The 18434-nt window shown below is 46.1% G+C and overlaps 10 protein-coding genes across 10 annotated transcripts; 4 read left to right on the forward strand and 6 right to left on the reverse strand.

Annotated features, from left to right (window-relative positions):
- Positions 1-633: 633 nt before the first annotated feature.
- On the forward strand, positions 634-4188 carry KL928_001727 (uncharacterized protein; the record flags this gene model as incomplete). The annotated part of the gene is made up of 1 exon (XM_043202124.1): positions 634-4188. One exon carries the CDS (start codon positions 634-636, stop codon positions 4186-4188), a length of 3555 nt encoding a protein of 1184 aa, XP_043061004.1.
- A 29-nt stretch (positions 4189-4217) lies between these two features.
- Positions 4218-5306, reverse strand: KL928_001728 (uncharacterized protein; the record flags this gene model as incomplete). Its single annotated transcript, XM_043202125.1, has 1 exon — positions 4218-5306. The coding sequence occupies one exon, from the start codon at positions 5304-5306 to the stop codon at positions 4218-4220; it is 1089 nt and encodes a 362-aa protein (XP_043061005.1).
- A 41-nt stretch (positions 5307-5347) lies between these two features.
- KL928_001729 (uncharacterized protein) lies at positions 5348-7270 on the reverse strand (the record flags this gene model as incomplete). Its single annotated transcript, XM_043202126.1, has 1 exon — positions 5348-7270. The coding sequence occupies one exon, from the start codon at positions 7268-7270 to the stop codon at positions 5348-5350; it is 1923 nt and encodes a 640-aa protein (XP_043061006.1).
- Positions 7271-7547: 277 nt separating this feature from the next.
- On the reverse strand, positions 7548-8342 carry KL928_001730 (uncharacterized protein; the record flags this gene model as incomplete). Its single annotated transcript, XM_043202128.1, has 1 exon — positions 7548-8342. One exon carries the CDS (start codon positions 8340-8342, stop codon positions 7548-7550), a length of 795 nt encoding a protein of 264 aa, XP_043061007.1.
- Positions 8343-8664: 322 nt separating this feature from the next.
- Positions 8665-9120, reverse strand: KL928_001731 (uncharacterized protein; the record flags this gene model as incomplete). The annotated part of the gene is made up of 1 exon (XM_043202129.1): positions 8665-9120. One exon carries the CDS (start codon positions 9118-9120, stop codon positions 8665-8667), a length of 456 nt encoding a protein of 151 aa, XP_043061008.1.
- Positions 9121-9630: 510 nt separating this feature from the next.
- On the forward strand, positions 9631-10392 carry KL928_001732 (uncharacterized protein; the record flags this gene model as incomplete). The annotated part of the gene is made up of 1 exon (XM_043202130.1): positions 9631-10392. One exon carries the CDS (start codon positions 9631-9633, stop codon positions 10390-10392), a length of 762 nt encoding a protein of 253 aa, XP_043061009.1.
- Positions 10393-10431: 39 nt separating this feature from the next.
- Positions 10432-11712, reverse strand: KL928_001733 (uncharacterized protein; the record flags this gene model as incomplete). Its single annotated transcript, XM_043202131.1, has 1 exon — positions 10432-11712. One exon carries the CDS (start codon positions 11710-11712, stop codon positions 10432-10434), a length of 1281 nt encoding a protein of 426 aa, XP_043061010.1.
- Positions 11713-11866: 154 nt separating this feature from the next.
- Positions 11867-15943, forward strand: KL928_001734 (uncharacterized protein; the record flags this gene model as incomplete). The annotated part of the gene is made up of 1 exon (XM_043202132.1): positions 11867-15943. One exon carries the CDS (start codon positions 11867-11869, stop codon positions 15941-15943), a length of 4077 nt encoding a protein of 1358 aa, XP_043061011.1.
- A 38-nt stretch (positions 15944-15981) lies between these two features.
- Positions 15982-16914, reverse strand: KL928_001735 (uncharacterized protein; the record flags this gene model as incomplete). Its single annotated transcript, XM_043202133.1, has 1 exon — positions 15982-16914. The coding sequence occupies one exon, from the start codon at positions 16912-16914 to the stop codon at positions 15982-15984; it is 933 nt and encodes a 310-aa protein (XP_043061012.1).
- An 80-nt stretch (positions 16915-16994) lies between these two features.
- Positions 16995-17861, forward strand: KL928_001736 (uncharacterized protein; the record flags this gene model as incomplete). Its single annotated transcript, XM_043202134.1, has 1 exon — positions 16995-17861. One exon carries the CDS (start codon positions 16995-16997, stop codon positions 17859-17861), a length of 867 nt encoding a protein of 288 aa, XP_043061013.1.
- Positions 17862-18434: the final 573 nt, after the last annotated feature.

Here is an 18434-nt window from a genome sequence, read left to right on the forward strand (position 1 = left end):
AGTTGTTCAATTCCAATCTTTATAGTGGTTGGATAAGTGACAGAGCTTCTTCTCCGAACAATGACCAAAATTCGAGCTTTTGAACAAGGATTTCCTAAAAGCAAAATGGCCCTTACAAAAAAAAAAAATTCAGAACTCCTTGGGGATCCGCATCTACTTTATCCGGGCCGAGCGAAAAAAGAAAGTTAGCTCGTATTTGTAATGAATAAAATAAAGCTTTGGCAGACAATCTACGTATCCAGGTGAATCCAATGGCATGTACTAGCAACTATGATGCCTCAAGTTGAGCAGAACATTGGCAAAATTTTAACCATCTTTTACTTCCAACGTTTTTTTCAAGTAGCCGAGCAAACGCGTTCCTTTTTTTGCGTTTCGAGTGCTCCTCGGGGCCAGTTTTGATGTTTCATAGGTCACTTAGCTAACGAGAACTGTTTCCATCTCTTCCGACGTACAAGTTAGCATGGGTTGATACATAGAGCGTGCATCATGGGGCGTCCTATTTTTCGACGCGTCGTTAGTCGCTTTCGAGATTTTTTAGAGAGCCCTTGTTTCAACTAAGGGGTATTAATAGTGTTTAGGTGATTTGGCGTCGTTTCCAAATTTCATGGAATTCGAATTATAGCCAAGTTGCATATGAATGGATATACTCAAAGGAAAGGAGACTCTTCAATAGACATTCCATGTTACTCTTTCACGGCGTTCAAACTCCGATATGGTACCGCGAACGGACTGAATAGAACGACAACCATAATTTCGCTTGGATCAATTCCTAGATCATGGTTGCTTTATAAACAATCTGCCCTGCTATCGACTCTGCATAAGATAGGCAAGAGGAGTGACGGCTCTCTGTCAAAATCCACTGAAATGTTCGACAACGTTGCTCGTAACTTTGGATTTAGACCTAGTCGACCGGATATGGGCGTGTCTTCCTCTGGTATATCTAGTGACTTCTCCGAAGAAACGCAGTCAGGAACCGATCTTGGGTCGTTGAGTTTACACTCAATAACGATCAACGGTCGTCCAGAGGGAAGCTCGACAGGCTCGACCAGAGAGCAAGAACAGAGGAATAAAAACCATTGTAGCACGCGTCGCTATGATGAAGGTAACTCTGATTCTTTCCTAGGAAGATCTCGTACCCGGAAATCTAATAATCGCAAAGATCCTACAAGGACCCTTGGGTGGTCCAATGATGACTTCTTAGTATTCAATCAGAAACTCTCTTCACGTTCTAATTTGGAGAATGGTGGGGAAAAGAATGCCACAAGTGATCTATATTCACACAAGCATTTATATCATGACATTGCCAAAGCGCGTATCATGGGAAAAGAGGTTCGAATTACAGATGGTGTCTCCTCCAATGCCTCTTTTGTTACCGCAAATGAGTTTATTGAACCAACATCCCAGACTAGACAACTTCAAAATTCCGGATCACAGGGTGATTCCAATGAAACTACGCTTGGATCTTCTGATACACTAATGGCGTCTCAGAGGCAAGTCGGTACAGAAAAGCCTGCGGCCCCAACAATGGTGAAGTCCGTGACTTTTTCGACATCTACCAAAAAAAACCGCTCGTCCAAAAAGAAGACCATGGAGGTAGAGCTGCTGAATCCTGAAGAACATGTTGGAGTTTCAGATATTGGTGATCAGCAACAAAGCCACTCCCACTTTAGAGACCTCTATGAGCAATTGAATGAGGAAATGATTACCATATTTGACAAACTCCAGCATAAAACCGTCGGAGCTCGCCATAGAATCAACAGTGAATACTCCAAGATTGAACAACGGCGAAAGCTGAAAAGAATGTTTCAAGAATTCTCAGCCGGCAATATTGTTAAAATGGAGAAGATGCTTGTCACAGTTATCATGAAGGAGACAAAATACAAGGCTGAAGCTTCCTCAAGGCTAGTCGAGAAATGGAAGGAGTATATTGTTGTGGCGCGCTCTACAGGTAACCATGAGTATCCTATTGTGCTCCAATTCTTCAAAAAGCGAAACATCCGTTTTGTGGACGTTGAAGGGGTTTCTCAATTTGATGATGATGAGTCGATGTTTGAGGATGTCTATCAAAATAAACCACCTAAATCCTCCCCCTCACATTTGGAATTTGACGTCCTATTGTCCATCTCTGATACGAGAATCAGATTTCGAAACGTCCTGGATAAAACTATATCGATCTCCAAGATGATGAGAAAGCATAGGGATTTTGAGTACATCCTTCTTCCGCAAACTCAGTCATCGGCCATTCGATGGCTTAGTCTTTTCAACACAGTACTGAAAAGTCGATCAAGAGAAGAGCAGAAGACTCTTTCATTGAATATTCCGGATATTGATCTGTCGCTTACAATTAAAAACCTATCCAATTATTTGCGCCCTGAGGATTTCTTTATCAAGGAAAATGATTCTAAGATTAAAATGCTAGAGAGAGGATATAGTGTTCCGCGCTCGAATGCTTTCAACAAACTTGTGGATATAATAGCTACTCAGTTGTTGATCTTGAATGAGAAAGGATGTCTTCCCCCAAAAGGAAACACTTTCATAAATAGCTTGCCATACACGAAACATCTTTTGGCTTTCGCGGCCAAAAAATACGATCGTTTGGAATGGATCCTGGGTGAGTCTGAAAAATTACTTCAAGCTACATGGCTTACTCTCAATAATACTCATGACATTGAATTGAGAGAGCTAAAGCACGAGCCACTAATGCTGATGAATGAACCCATGGTAGAGCCGAGGCCCGTGGAAGGATTCTTGGTTTGCTTGTCCAACAGGAGCGGAAAACTCAAGTCTTCTTTTGGTCGAAATTATTACAAGCTGCATTATTTCAGCAGTTTTGACAATATTCTCATGTTTCAAGACTTTTACACTGCAGTTCCTCCTTTTGAAGATTCTATGACTGATATAATGAGTCCTCTGGGGAAAGTTTTAAATGAGAAGTCATTGACAGAAAAGGTGCATGCTAGAGAGCTATATTTTGAAAAAAGTCCATTTCCTTTGGCTTCCTCTAATCCATCTCATATATCGTGGTTGAAGCCTGGTATTTCAAAAGAGGAATTTGAAAGACGAGACATGGATGCCTTATATGAAGCTGAAAGACGAGCGTCCATTATTGTGAATTGCAAAGGAATCATTGACCTATGCAATGTTTCCGAAATCCGATGTATCCCTACGTCTGAGGTTCCTCACGTTATTAGGTTGGCTGGATCAATTGCATGGGGCTATCAACAAAGTCGGTTGGATGACGAAAGCTATGTGGATTCTGTTTTTGAGCTGATAATGAAGTCTGGCTCTCGACTCCGGCTTCAGGCTTGTAATAGAGAAGTTAGAGACCAGTGGGTTTTCAACCTTCTTCAGCTTCGTGAATACTGGATCAAGAAGAAGCAAGAAGATCTGGAACGCATCATCAATCTACGGGAGAAAAATATTACAGCTTCCAATCTCCCAGACGACAAATACGAATCTATCTTGACTGTTGATGACAATCCAAACAAATGGGAGCTTTCAAAGGCGCACACGGATCCTTATCTCTATAACATATCATCCTGGTCAATAGACAAGCCTTTGATGATGAGTGGAGTGCTCTACCAAAAGAGGAAGAAGCACAAAAGCTTCAAAATGTTTTATGTCCTACTATGTCCAGGATTTCTTGTGCTTTACGATATGTTCAATAGAAGTTTCAAGTCTGGAACTATAAAGCCGACTGCATACTACAAGCATTACACAACGATCAGCTTAGGAAACTGCTACGTTTTTTGCAATTCCACGAATGACCTGGATGTTTCGATTCGCGATTCCACGTTGAGCAAAGTTTCTCCCGGAAGTCACCAGGTTCCACGAATCTACTCCGATGGATGGAAAAGCAGCGAGGACGAACACTGTCGCCGATTCACGATCTGGTTTGGATCTAAAAGAGTCATGATGAGAAACATTAACTCGAAAAGTGTAATTCTCAAAGATCCCCACCTTGATTCCTCTTCTGACGAAGATGAGGAGATAGACTCCACTGCTGATAAAATCAGTTTGCATGAAAGGGGAAAAATGCTAAAAACTGTATCTCGTCTAGGAGTGACCGGCCATAGCATGGTATTTCTAGCAAGGTCGCGAATTGAACGAGACCTATGGGTGACGAAGCTTCTCAACGAGGTTGAACGGTTCAGTTTCGGTGACGAGGAAGAAGTCCAACTGTCCTAATAAATATTGCTACGAGTTAATGATCGCGATTATACAGCTTTCCAAATGTAGCACATTTCATCCCATCCTACGCTAGCAGCGAATCCCGATCCCCATAAGGACCAGTCGCAGCCAATGGCGAACTCCTTATGCTTATCGAACGTCTTGAGTAAAGATCGGCCGTGCCATAATCTGTTGTTCATAAACCGCGCACTACTGTCAGTCTGATCTTTCCAAACACGGCACGTCATGTCGTATGAACAGCTGAGCAGAGTGTCCGAGTGGTGCGGTGACCAGCTGATCTTGCGAACAGCAAAATCGTGTCCTATGAATCTATTGACAGGCGACGGTCCAATCTTGTTTGCTGTCCCGAGAACATGATGCTGGACATTTGGGATCATGCGGAGATCCCAAACTTTTATAGATTTGTCCACAGAGGCTGTTGCAATGACTGTTGGTCTGTACTTGTTGTAATCGCAAGATAGCACTTCCATGCCGTTATGTGCTATGAAATCTATCTGCAGAGGCTGCGGCGCCCTGATATCCCAGACCTGACAATGTGAAGATGAGCTCACAGAAACCAGCTGTGACGGGCTGTGAGGAGAGAACGTAGCCTGGTACATGCAGTCTGTGGGATGCTTTCCAGTTTGCTTCGTGGACATTGGGACGAACGGTCCGTCCACTGCGGACGCAGGATCTGTGGACGAGACGAGTGTGAGCATGGATTGCTGTCTGTTAGGCGACCAGACTTTGATTGTACCGTCCCATGACGAGGAGCAAAAAATTCCCTTGTCCACCATGTTCCAATAGACGGAAAACACCTCTCTGGTGTGTTCTTGGTATCTTTGAATGGGGAATTTCTGCAGGGCGATGTCGAACAAAGAGATGGAGCCGTCGCCAGCGCACGTCAAAACCTGGTTCTCGTGGATTTCAGACCACGCCACGTCGAACAAGCCGTCTTGGGTCTCAAACTCTGTATCTTGCACCACCATGCCATTGTCTTGAATAGACAAGATAACGAGTTTCCCGTTCCCCACAAGCCCGTAGTTGGCCGCAGTGGCTACTGCAAGCTTGTTGTCGTAGAAGGGCGAATATTTGCACGCATAGCCATTATATCCAGTGGTCCTGTATTGCAACATGAACCGTATTTCTATAAAAATATTTAGCTGTTAGAGAATGACTACTTCTCGGTAGACGTGACAGAGGTGGTCGGGGACGACCCGCTATTCCAAACGGAGCTTATCTTTTCCGTGCGTGAACTGTCTCCATCACCTGATTTGCCATCATCTTGATGCAGTGAAAAGAATGGTGAGCTAGGCATCATGATACCCTGTCTTCGCTCGTCGGGCTGTGCAACTGTCACTTTTGCTTTATCAGTTTCGTGCGGCTCGTTGGCCAAAATTTGTGTCAGTAGACCAGTGAGGTGGTCCCCGCTGTCGATGCATTGTGTCTGGACGGTGTACGCGTCCTTTGGAGTCGTTTCAAATTTATCCTTTGGCGTCTTGTCAAATTTGAAGTTCAGAGGAGAGCTCGTTTTGGATCCGCCCTTCAAAATGTTGTAGACCTCTGGATCGTCCTCAAACTGACCATCGACCGGCTCCTCTTCCTCGTCGTGCGTGAACAGGTTATTGATCCATTGGTCGTTGGGCGACGTTTTGGTCGGAGACCCTGGTTGCTCCACATTGGAAAAAGATTCTATGAGGCGGTGCAGACTAGGAGAGATGTCGTGGACCATGAGAGACTGCGGTTGGTCTCCGTGTGTCTCATCTGCGGGTGGGTTGTTTTCCTTATCGTCATCGTCGAGAGGAATCAAAGTTGTGTTCAGCTTGGTGGCATTAATAGGCGAATCGTTATCGCTGGATTCCGGCGACTCCTTTTTGGAATCGTAGAGCGGGTCGAGGTCTGTGAGAGGGTTCTGAGCGGGCGATGACCTGTCGGGCTCCAGCTTCGGGTATTTTCTCGCGCTCGTAGCCAGAGGAGAAGAGCTATTCTCGTCGCTGGCTCTGGTTTTGTTCAGCTTCTGTCGTTTGCGTGCTGCGGTTGCAAGAGTATCTGCTACTGGCGACATCTTTGCATAAGGGCTGTCAACAAGCCCTTTCACTCCCAGATCGCCACGCTCACGAAGCATCTTTGTGTCGTTTTTTGCGTGCAAGGTCGAACAGATGTTACAAAGCAAACCTGAGTTGCCAAACTCAAATATACCGTCTTTGTGAAACCTGTATGGCGGATTAGAAGTGGACGTGCAATTGACACAGCGCTGAACTGTGACAGGCTTCGAGAACTTGGAGTGGTTGCCCGTGCTCACGTCGCCTATCTTCACCACGCTGCTGATGAAACTTTTGTTTTTCTTGGCCTTGGTCGGCGGATCGGTGGCTTTCATGAGTTTCTCGAAATTCGAGAATCTGGATGCAATGGCGTCTTCGCGTGACTCGAGCGGTGTATTGTTCTGATCGGACATCATGATGCGGTGTGCAAGACTGTTCTGGCTAATGAACGGGAGCGACTGTGTTCTAGTGGCCAGTTGCGGAGCGTTGGCGAGAGAATTGAAGGGCCTCTTTCGAGTCTCGCTATTAGAGTCTGACGACTCGCTAGGCAAGAACATGGGACTGCTGCTGTCTGCATGAGTAGCGTTCGACGTTTCAGATTTGGAGTATTGGAAAGAAGTTGGATGTCTGTTAACTACATTGAAGCGTAATTTCACCTCCAAGGTATCAGCACCCACGCCAGAGCCATTGATGATGTTGACAAAATTTTTGCATACGCGTCCGGTGATGATCACGGGCGTCCGTCTCTCCATGAGCTTGGAATAAAGCCCGAAGCCCACAAACGGCTCGTCTATCTCGACCACGTCTTTGGAATAGATCGAGTAGTCCAGACCTTCTCGGAAGCACTCAGGAGACATGTTGTGAATGAGCTCTAAACATTTGCGTATGTCGATACATCCTATCACGGCGCCATTGTGCGGAGGCTGTTGCGGAAGTTGGATGATTTTGGATGAAAGAGGCCGTTTTGATCTCACCAAGAACTGCGTTGTGTTGTCGAATGTGTACAAAACCTTGAGAATAACGCTTTGAGTATAGGTTTGTACCTGGCTGTTACTCATAGTGAGCAATACAGTAAGTTGCTAAATTATAAACAATCTCTAAATCCCTTGAACACAAGACGAACCTGAAAATGACATAAGCACAGATCTCAAAGGACCTGTCTACTAAATTTCAGACAACCGTTCTTGGTCGTACCGTGTTTTTTCCTATTTTGGGACGCGTACTGCAAATATCTTTTTCACACGCGTTTATGAGAAAATCGCTTAAATTATTAGGTAAGCAAAGTCGAAGGGACCGTTTTCCAATTTAAGTCGGCCAAAGCAAAGCGAGATGTGGCTAAGCCACCCTTGTGACAGAGGCGAACGGAGGATGAGAAAGACTCTTGATCGGCTCCTTGTATCTCTTATTGATCTCTTCGTCGCTGATCCTCTTCAATTGCATCGTTTCTGCATCCTCGAGAATCAGCGTTTTGTAGTAGCTCCATTTGAAAATTGTCCACCAAGTGTGATAAAACCTAAAGTTGGGCCACAGCGTGTTGGAGAACTCAATCACGCTATCCTGATGGCACTGCCATAGCATGTAGTCACTGAGGCGAGTGTGGCCTGATGTTCTGACTAGAATGTCCACTTTCTCTGCTTCTCCACGATAGTAAAAGTTCTCTTCCACTGTGTGTGCATCAATGCTATCCACGCTCAGTTCGTCGCGCTTCACTTTCTGAACAATTTCCGACATCGAATGGACGATGTCATCTCTGGAGGTGTAGGGAAACGCAATAAACAGATTGTGGCTACCATGCGAAACAGTTGATTCCTCGATCTTTTCCAGATCTGTCAAAACATCAGAGGGCACGAGACTTCGATTTCCCACTATTTTGATGGCGACATCGTAGTCCCTGAAATCGGTGTCCTCATTAGCTATGTATGCAAGTCTGCTTTTCAAAAGGGAGAATATGGTATCTATCTCGTTCTGGGGTCTGTTGAAATTCTCGATTGAAAAAGCGTAAACCGTGACATCCTTGACCCCCAACTTGAAGCAACAATTGAGCACTTTGGCCAGCGATTCGGCACCTGCTCTGTGTCCTTCTTTAAGTGGGAGACCAGCATTTTTGGCATACCGTCTGTTGCCATCCATAACAAAAGACAGATGGTTGGGGACCGGTCCTAAATATTAGTGGGAGATTTTCCCTTACTCACCTGTTTTAAGCACCGACAACAAGAGGTCTTGAAAAAAGCCGTTGACGTAGTCAATGCCCGGCAGTCTAGAAAAAACTGAAGTGATCAAAGAAGACATCGAGAACTGAGATCCAACGAAGAAACCTATGTATTGCAAATTATGATTTATCGATCCCTTTTTCCAATTATATAATATCCACACAAAAAGCACACTGGGCTAGAATCTGACAGATCCAAGCAGCCAGTCAAGAAAACACAAAACTTTTGGAATCTGAATCTGTCTAGAGGAGAGCCATGAGAGCGGAAACTCCAAGAACACCTCCGGTGATAAAGTAAGGGTAAGCTTGAAGTCTGTCTGCTCCAGAGCCACTGGAGGTGCTGCTGCCAGAAGAGGAACCGCTGGTTGCAGAGGAAGAGCCACTGCGGGCAGAGGATGATTCTTCTGAGCCAGCAGACCTTGAAGTCGTGTGAGTGCCACCCAGTCCACCTGAAGCGCCACCGCTGGATGTGGCGTTGCTAGCTGCTCCAGAACCCAATCCTCCAAAGTAGCTAGAAGCTCTGCCGATGGCAGAAGAGCCTCCTGCTGCGACAGAAGACGCGGCTCCATAAACAGAGCTGCTTGCTGCTCCTACTCTTGACACTGCCTCGGAGGAAGCTCCAGCAATATCACTTGCGGCGTTTGCGTTTTGGCCGAGAACAGCCAAGATCGAAATTGGTAAAGCGTATCTGAGATTCATCCTAACAATTGTTGTGAAGCTTCAGAACACGCAAGTCAGACGGAGGTATTTATACTCCAACACCACAGCTGCAAGGCACGTCGAGGGTTGCTAATTATAGTGGATGCTTTGCACATATTCGGAAAACTGCTACGCCCCTATTACAGTTGGAACTATTTTAGCTCGCGTAGCAAGCTGCATTTTCTTTGAAATTTTGGGACTCGCGCTGTTCACAAGCCCCGGAAAAGCTGAAATTGGCCTTTTAAGTCGTCTGACGTGCAATTCTGAACTTTCCTTTTGACAATGCTGAGAGAATTAAAGCATCAGTTGCTATTTTTGTAACTTACAGAAATTGGTCCACGAGAATCCTGCCAAGAGTACGTGCTAGGCACATGTCTTATGATGTAAGTCCCAAACTAGTAGTTGGTCGCCATACAGATTCTGACTCCAGAGCTAAACTTCTAGCTTGAAGGTCTCAGGTGTGCGCTTTTCGAAATATCAAATAATTTTGCCATCCAAAGAAAGTACATAATGTTTTTGACGAGAAGTGAGTACGACCGTGGAGTGTCTACTTTCTCCCCAGAAGGCCGTTTATTCCAAGTGGAATACTCTTTGGAGGCCATTAAGCTTGGTTCGACTGCCATTGGAATTTGTACCAGCGAGGGAGTAATCCTGGGAGTCGAGAAGAGGGTTACATCATCTTTGCTCGAGAGCGATAGTATTGAGAAGATCATGGAGATCGACCGACACATTGGATGTGCGATGTCTGGCCTGACTGCAGATGCGCGGTCGATGATCGACCATGCTCGAGTCGCGTCTGTGCAGCACGACTTATATTACCACGAGAAAATAGGCGTTGAATCGCTGACGCAATCTGTGTGTGATCTGGCTTTGCGTTTCGGCGAAGGAGCGTCTGGCGAAAAGAGATTAATGTCTAGACCATTCGGGGTGGCTTTGCTCATTGCCGGTTACGATGACGACAAGGGCCCCCAGTTATACCACGCGGAACCATCAGGAACGTTCTATAGATACGACGCGAAGGCCATCGGATCCGGATCGGAGGGAGCTCAAGCCGAGTTGCAAAATGAGTATCACAAATCGCTGACGCTGGCAGATGCCGAAGTTCTGGCTCTGAAAGTTCTCAAGCAAGTCATGGAGGAAAAATTACACTCTACGAACGCCCAGCTGGCAAGTGTGACAAAAGATCACGGATTCCGAATCTATGAAGACAAAGAGGTCGCCAAGATCATTGATATTCTCAAGGAGCAAGAGCAAGCAGAGGAGCAAATTTAATGTTGGGTATAACAACATAGTTACTTCTATTATACATATCTAACTCTGCAACATGTCGATATATTGCGAGTATTCGGGGAAGTCTTTGAGCTTGGTCACTATGGCTTTCTCCAACTTATTTGCGTTCTTGTAGAAAGTGGTGTTGTCACCGTTGTATTGTCTGCAATTATTGAAAATAAGTTTGCAGTCGTATATGAAATCGTCAAACGTTTCATATGCGTCATTCTCTAACTTCACCTCCATAGTGCTGAGATCCATTGGCTCCTTGATTACCTCGTAGTAGTCAGGAACCTCGTCTTTGTTGACAGGTTGCAGGAACGGCCAATTCGAAGGATGATTTTGCATTTCTGTGAATAGTGTTAGCATCACGACGTGATGTGGACCGCGTTTGGGTTTTTGTGCCAGTTCGTCCATTTCTGCCGTCCATCCGGCCTCCTTGACTCCAGGTATTGTGATTGGGTTTAATGGTTTTGCATTTGGCTTTGAAAAGTGTTTCAGGCCCGGTCTAACCACATGCGACTGGCTGATGGATCTGATTTTGGAGAGTATAGCAGCTTTTTGCAACATCAAGATTTTCGCACTATCCAAATATCGTATTCTGGGGAGAAGCGAGCATTGCATCAGCGTTCCCCCTTCATAATCCTTTATGTAGCCCATCCACACTTTTTTCGGTAGCGTTATTTCTTTGGTAAAGCCTTGCTTTTTGAAATAACCAATGGCATAATTATCAGCGTACGTTAAAAAGTACTTGATATTTGTAGTTGACGTCACATAGTCTTTCAGATGGTTCATCATATGGGCACCGTAACCCCTCACCTGTTCAGTGGACGAGATGGCACAAAAGACAATCTCTGCAAACTCGTGACTTTCAAAAGGACGATACGTGACTCCTCCCACTACATGAAGCGGTTTTCGCACCACAGCGATGGACACGTGTGATCTATCGTAAACCAGCCGAGCAATATATGCTTTCGGCATCTCGGGGAGCTGTTTTTGAAACACATTCTTCAGTCCCGTCAAGATCATCATGTTTTCCTTCGTGTTGTCGTTATTGACAACCCGTAATTCAATCTTTCCTTCTCGTTCTTCAATGACACCGGCTTTTTCCTTGTATGTATATGTGTGGCCGTCGAACTCGAATGGAACCAATCGCTTTTTATCATCATCATCTGCGGTCTCATGTTCGCCATCCTGGTCTGCATGTGCATCTGCTCCAGCCTCAGGATTGAGATCCAGGTTGTTCTCAGAGTCCTCAGTTTTGATCTTCTTGGGCTCCCGTCCGTCCTCATCCTCAGCCTTCCTTTTAAGATCCTCGGTCATGGCTATATTTTCAGGCTGGTGGACCTCGATTAATTTCTCCAATGAAAAAGAGACGGTTTGGGCCGATCGTCCTTTTCGTCCGAGTCAAAAAACAAACAAAAAATTATCAAAAAGTACTGTTAATTTAAATTAATTTATTTTTCAGATACGTACGATGGCTCATCCGAATATGGTCATCTTGCCAGGACCTCAGGCCCTGTCAAGCTTTAGAGTGGCCACTTTGGTGGATAATATAAACACGCTAGTGAACTCGTCCGTTGTGATGAGTGTTAAATCGTGTCAAATTCACTATATCCATTGCAAAGAGGATCTTGATCCTGCTTCTTTTGAAAAGTTGGCCACTTTGCTGAAATATGACAATGAGCTTGATCTCAACGACCCTCTTGAATCGAAGCTGAGTACGCTAGTTCAAGTGTCTGACAAAGGAGAGGCATTCAATTCGCTGCTATCGCAAGATGAGAACTCCGATTTGTACCTTATAAGAATTCTTCCGAGACAGGGAACCATTTCTTCGTGGTCCTCCAAGGCTACAAATATTGTTGAGGTCTGTGGCCTAGGCGACAAGGTTGACAGGGTTGAAAGAGGTATGGCTATACTTCTGCAAATGAGACCGGGTTTTCCAATTTTGCAGTATTTTGCGAGCGACAAGTATGCCTGTTTAAGTTCCATCTATGACAGAATGACGCAGTCCCTTTACATCAACGAGAACGTGCCGGTGTACGACGATCTGTTTGTGGAGCATGAGCCGAAACCGCTGGAGTACGTGGATTTGATTTCTTCTAAAGACAATCTGCTTTCCGCTAATAAGGAGCTTGGACTGGCTCTTGATGAGGGCGAGATTGCGTATTTGATGAACGCTTTCAAGGAGACACTGGGGAGAAACCCAACTGATGTGGAGTTGTTCATGTTTGCTCAGGTCAATTCGGAGCACTGCAGGCACAAGATTTTCAATGCTGACTGGCAGATCGACGGACAAAAAAAAGACATGTCTTTGTTCCAGATGATCAGAAACACCCACAAGCTGAATCCTAAATATACTGTTAGTGCTTACAGCGATAATGCGGCCATTTTCCAAGGACCAGAGGCCTACTTTTACGCTCCAGATGCGTCCAACGGAAATAAGTGGAGCTCCAAGAAGGAGACTGTTCACACTCTCATCAAGGTGGAGACCCACAACCATCCAACAGCGGTGTCGCCTTTCCCGGGTGCTGCCACGGGTTCTGGTGGTGAAATCAGGGACGAAGCTGCCGTCGGCAGAGGTTCCAAATCGAAGTGCGGACTGTCTGGATTTTCAGTGTCCGACCTGATTATTCCGACTCTTCGCCAACCGTGGGAGCTCGACGTGGGCAAACCTGGCCACATTGCGTCGTCCTTTGACATTATGATCGAGGCGCCGTTGGGGTCTGCTGCTTTCAATAACGAGTTTGGAAGGCCATGTATCAACGGGTACTTCAGAACCTTGACCACAAAGGTTGTCAACGGTGACAACAAAGAGGAAATTCGCGGCTTCCATAAGCCTATCATGATCGCCGGAGGTATGGGGGCTGTGAGACCCGAGTTGGCATTGAAGTCAGAACACAAGATCACTCCAGGCTCTGCCATTATCGTTCTTGGAGGTCAGTCCATGCTCATTGGTCTGGGTGGAGGTGCCGCTTCGTCGGTCGCATCTGGCGAGGGCTCTGCAGACTTGGACTTTGCTTCGGTCCAGAGAGGCAACCCAGAGATGCAAAGAAGAGCACAGCAGGTGATCGACGCTTGTAACGCTTTTGGCTCCAACTCTCCTATCCAGTGTATCCACGATGTGGGGGCAGGAGGACTGTCGAATGCCCTGCCTGAGCTGGTTCACGACAATGACCTTGGTGCCAAGTTCGAGCTCAGAGAAATTCTCTCCTTGGAACCAGGAATGTCGCCCCTCGAGATCTGGTGTAACGAGTCTCAGGAAAGATTTGTCTTGGGAGTTGGCCAGCAGGATTTGCAGCTGTTCAAAGATATTTGCGAAAGAGAAAGATGTCCTTACTCTGTTGTTGGTGTTGCAACCAACGAGAAAAGACTGGTGTTGACAGACAGGCTACTGGGAACCACTCCTATCGATCTCGACATGAGTCTGCTGTTTGGCAAGCCTCCAAAGATGTCTCGTGAAGACGTCACTAAGACACCGAAGCTCGAACCTGTGTCCATTGCCCCGGACACCTCTCTCGATGAGGCATTGACCAGAGTGTTGCAACTGCCTTCTGTGGGGTCCAAGTCTTTCCTGATAACCATTGGTGATAGAACGGTCACTGGTTTGGTCGACAGAGACCAGTTTGTTGGTCCGTGGCAGGTTCCTGTGGCTGACGTCGGTGTCACGGCCACTTCCCTTGGCGACGAGGTGGTGTCTACGGGTGAGGCCCTAGCCATGGGCGAAAAGCCTACCTTGGCTCTGATCTCTGCTGCTGCTTCGGCCAAGATGTGCGTGGCCGAGTCTCTTTTGAACCTTCTCGCTGCAGACATCAAGGATCTCGATCTCGTCAAACTATCGGCCAACTGGATGGCTCCTGCAAGCCATCCTGGAGAAGGCTCTGCGTTGTACGAAGCTGTTCAAGCCATTGGATTGGAGCTCTGTCCGGAACTCGGCGTATCGATTCCAGTGGGTAAAGACTCCATGTCGATGAAGATGTCTTGGGACAAGAAGGAAGTGGTTGCACCTATGTCGTTGATCATCACTGCCTTTGGCGGTGTGGAGAACACGTCCAACACATGGACACCTGTGCTGCAGAAAGTCGGCAACTCTGTGCTTGTGCAGGTGGACTTGGCAGCCTCGGCGACGGCCTCGCTCGGTGGATCTGCCTTGGCCCAAGTGTATAACCAAGTTGGCGACTCGTGTCCCACGGTTCATGATGCTCGTCTCCTGAAAAACTTCATCCATGCACTCTTGGCCCTGCACAAGAAGTTTGACGTTCTTGCCTACCACGACAAGTCCGACGGCGGTTTAGTGGTCGCCTTATTGGAAATGGCCTTTGCTGCCAGATGCGGCTTGGAAATTGATATTGCTGACCCAAAGAGAGACATGTTCACGACTCTATTCAACGAGGAGCTCGGAGCTGTTTTCCAGATCAAGAGCGAAGATTACGCAGACTTTGTGCAGATTCTTGCCTCCGCCGGTGTTCCAGAGTCAACCGTGTCTATTGTTGGAAAACCTGTGTTTGATGCTGAGCAGCAAATTAGGGTTGTCTACAACGGATCGACTGTCCTGAAGAAGTCCAGAGGTGCATTGCAACAAACGTGGTCCTTGACTTCGTACCACATGCAAAGACTGAGAGACAACCCACAGACTGCCGACCAGGAGTTCCAATCAATCCTTGACAACCAGGATCCGGGCCTCACTTATAAACTGACATTTGATCCAGCGGACAATCTCATGCTTCCGTCCTTGACGAGCCGTCCAAAAGTGGCCATTTTGAGAGAACAGGGTGTCAACGGTCAACAGGAAATGGCATGGTGCTTCCAACAGGCCGGCTTCGACTCCATTGACGTTCACATGACCGATATTATTTCCGGAAAAATCACCCTGGACAGCTTCGTTGGTATTGCTGCCTGTGGAGGATTCTCGTACGGTGATGTTCTGGGAGCTGGTAACGGTTGGGCTACCTCTGTCCTATACAACGAGCGTGCCAGAGCCGAGTTCTACAAATTTTTCCAGGAAAGAACTGACACTTTCGCTTTCGGAGCGTGTAACGGTTGTCAGTTCCTGTCCAAGATCAAGGAACTGATTCCAGGTACCGAGTATTGGCCATCTTTCGAGAGGAACAAGTCTGAGCAGTACGAAGCCAGAGTTTGCACCATTGAGATTATAGAGGAGAATACCGAAAATCCGCTCATATTCTTCGATGGCATGCGTGGGTCGAGAATCCCGATTGCCGTTGCTCACGGTGAGGGACGAGCTCATTTTGGTGATGCAGAGGCCAACCTAGGCAAATTTGTCGATCAGGGTTTGGTTGCCGCAAGATATGTTGACAATTATGGTCTTCCTACAGAGAAGTATCCGTTCAATCCAAACGGTTCGCCAAATGGAATTACTGGAGTTCGGACTCCAAACGGCAGAGTTTTGGCCATGATGCCTCATCCAGAAAGAGTTTGCAGACTAGAGGCAAACTCATACTATCCAGCGTCTGAAGCTGCTAATTGGGGTGGCTATGGACCATGGATCAGAATCTTCAGGAACGCCAGAAGATGGGTTGCCAGTAATGAGTAGCTAATGTATAGATAATGCAATATTGGAAATTAAGGATATTATAATTTTGCCAGCGAAACAAGGACTCCATCCTCGATTCTTGTGCCCAGTGGAATTTCTAAAGTACAGTCCATCATTTGTTGGGGCTCGGTAACCCCTTCAATGGTTTCATATTTGAATGCTTTTTGAATGTCGTTCCATTTAGCCACAACCAGCAAAAGCCTTTTGTTTGATTCTTTCTGGTAGCTCGGGAGTCCAGTTGCAGGCTGCTCATTAGAGAAGTAATCGCCGCTGCTCACATAAATGCATCGATCATATCCCTCGGTGTATCCTGGCTCAGTAAATAGGCTACTAAACCTGGTGGCCACCCGCACGTGATACCCAAAAGTCCTCAAAGCGCCTGCTTTCCCGTAAGCCTCGTCTGGAGATACCACGCTTTTCGTTTTCGTATTCACAGTGACTCTAGTATTGATAGGTATTTCCTTCTCGAGCTCCAGTATCTCGCGCTCTCCTGTATTGACGTACTTGGTAGTGGCAGGCTTCTTCTTTTTCACCACCTTGCCTTCAGCATTTTTCTTCACCACCGACATTTTTGGAATCGAGATTCCTTCTCTGAAGCAAGCAGCAGCGTCATTTTGCATGTATGGAAGGGTTGAGATTTTAGGCAACTTCTTGGCTATTTTGAAGTATTCTATCACTGATGCTTGAAACACACTTTTCACAAGATATGAAGGCGTCGTGAAGAACTGAAGAAGAGAAGCAAGAAGCCGAGACGAGTCACTTGCTGTAGTATTCTTTTCCTCAAACTTGATCTTGTTCGATTCTTCAGCTTCCGTGTTCTCTGGCACGTCAAGGATCACTATCTCGCCAACGTTATAAGTGCAGGCCGCTCTCGCTATTTGATAGGCGGTGAACGTAGCTTGCTCCAGATTTTTACAGTTGCTTCGTGAAATGCATGAAGATGGTATACAAAGTGTAATGGAAGAAGTCATCCTAAGGAAGTTTTTTTTTCCCTTGGTCAAATTTATTTTTACCCCGGCTGTGCACGATCTTTGAAACTTAAGATAAGAAAATGGTCCTTGTCGCCGCTGGGCAACTGTGTGCTTCCAATGTTTTGAAAGACAACGCTGCTGCTGCAATCAATTTGATTACAAAGGCTGCAAGTTTGAGATGCAAGGTTTTGTTCTTACCAGAAGCCTCAGATTACATTGCACGGAACGCGCAACAAAGTAAAGAGATTGTGAAGTCCGTCTCAGATTCGCCTTTCGTGTTGGCCATCCAAAAAAAGCTGCAAGAGCTTCACGCTGCGGGGAACTCCCTTTCTGTGTCTGTGGGTATTCATGAGCCTTCTGAGACTTCTGACCGTGTCAAAAATACCCTGATATGGATCAATGAAGCAGGTGAGATTGTTCAAAGATATCAGAAAATCCATCTTTTCGATGTGGACATCAAGAATGGACCGATTTTGAAAGAGTCACAATCCGTGGAACCAGGTTCCAAAGTTCTGAAGCCGTTTCCAACCGCCATTGGCAACGTAGGATTGGGGATCTGCTATGATCTACGTTTTCCCGAGCTGGCCTTGAGATTGAGAAGCGAAGGAGCCCAAGTTTTAACTTATCCCTCTGCTTGGACAATGAAAACGGGTCCTCATTTCCAGATTCTGGCTCAATCGACGGCCATCTTTACCCAATGCTATGTTGTGATGCCTGCGCAAAAGGGAAAACACAAGGTTGAGGACGGAACGGTGACAAACAGAGAATCCTACGGCCACACTTGTATAATCGATCCGTCAGGAACTATCCTTGCTCAGTGCACAGACATTGACGATGTAGAAGATATCTGCGTTGCCGATATTGATCTTGACAGGCTAGAGGTTATCAGGAGAAACATGCCTCTCTGGAGTCAGAGAAGACCGGACGTCTTCGGCTACAAAGTCTAAGATAGTACAATTATGTAATCTTGGAAAAATAGGTAGCAACAAAAATAATACTATATCTTTCCATGTCTATGTTGAAAAGTCTTCAAAATCTACAAGGAACCATCACTATATTGTGAGTAACCACATCTTGTGACTAATTTGTAGCCATTCACCGAAAATTGCAAGCTCAGTCAAGCTGCTGGGTATCTTACAGCAGCATTCAACAAATAAGTCTCGGATCAGCGAGTCTAGCAGATCGCAATCTAAATTCACTCAGTTGTTATTCGGATCAAAAGGCTTGCGTTACAACTACCAGATAGATGTCTCCGAACGGTTTCCTACCCTTGATCAGCTCAAATTCATCAAGGACACGCTTTCTATGAATCCGCAGTGCAAAAAAGCGTTTAAGGCGGCTTTTCCTTCGATTGGATCAGCCAATGACCACGTGATTGACTTACAGTCCACTGACTCCACAGCATTAAAGGAACTCGAATCCAAAAGTATGGACGAGTTGGTGGAAAAACATCTCTTCCAGCCGCCCCTTGTTGTAGACTGGGATCATCAGCTGATAGCCTCTGAAGAATCTGAACTGCT

Source organism: Ogataea angusta (genome assembly GCF_019207475.1).
Source record: "Ogataea angusta isolate 61-244 chromosome Unknown 61-244_NODE_3_length_881311_cov_93.026150, whole genome shotgun sequence".
NCBI lineage: Eukaryota > Fungi > Ascomycota > Pichiomycetes > Pichiales > Pichiaceae > Ogataea > Ogataea angusta.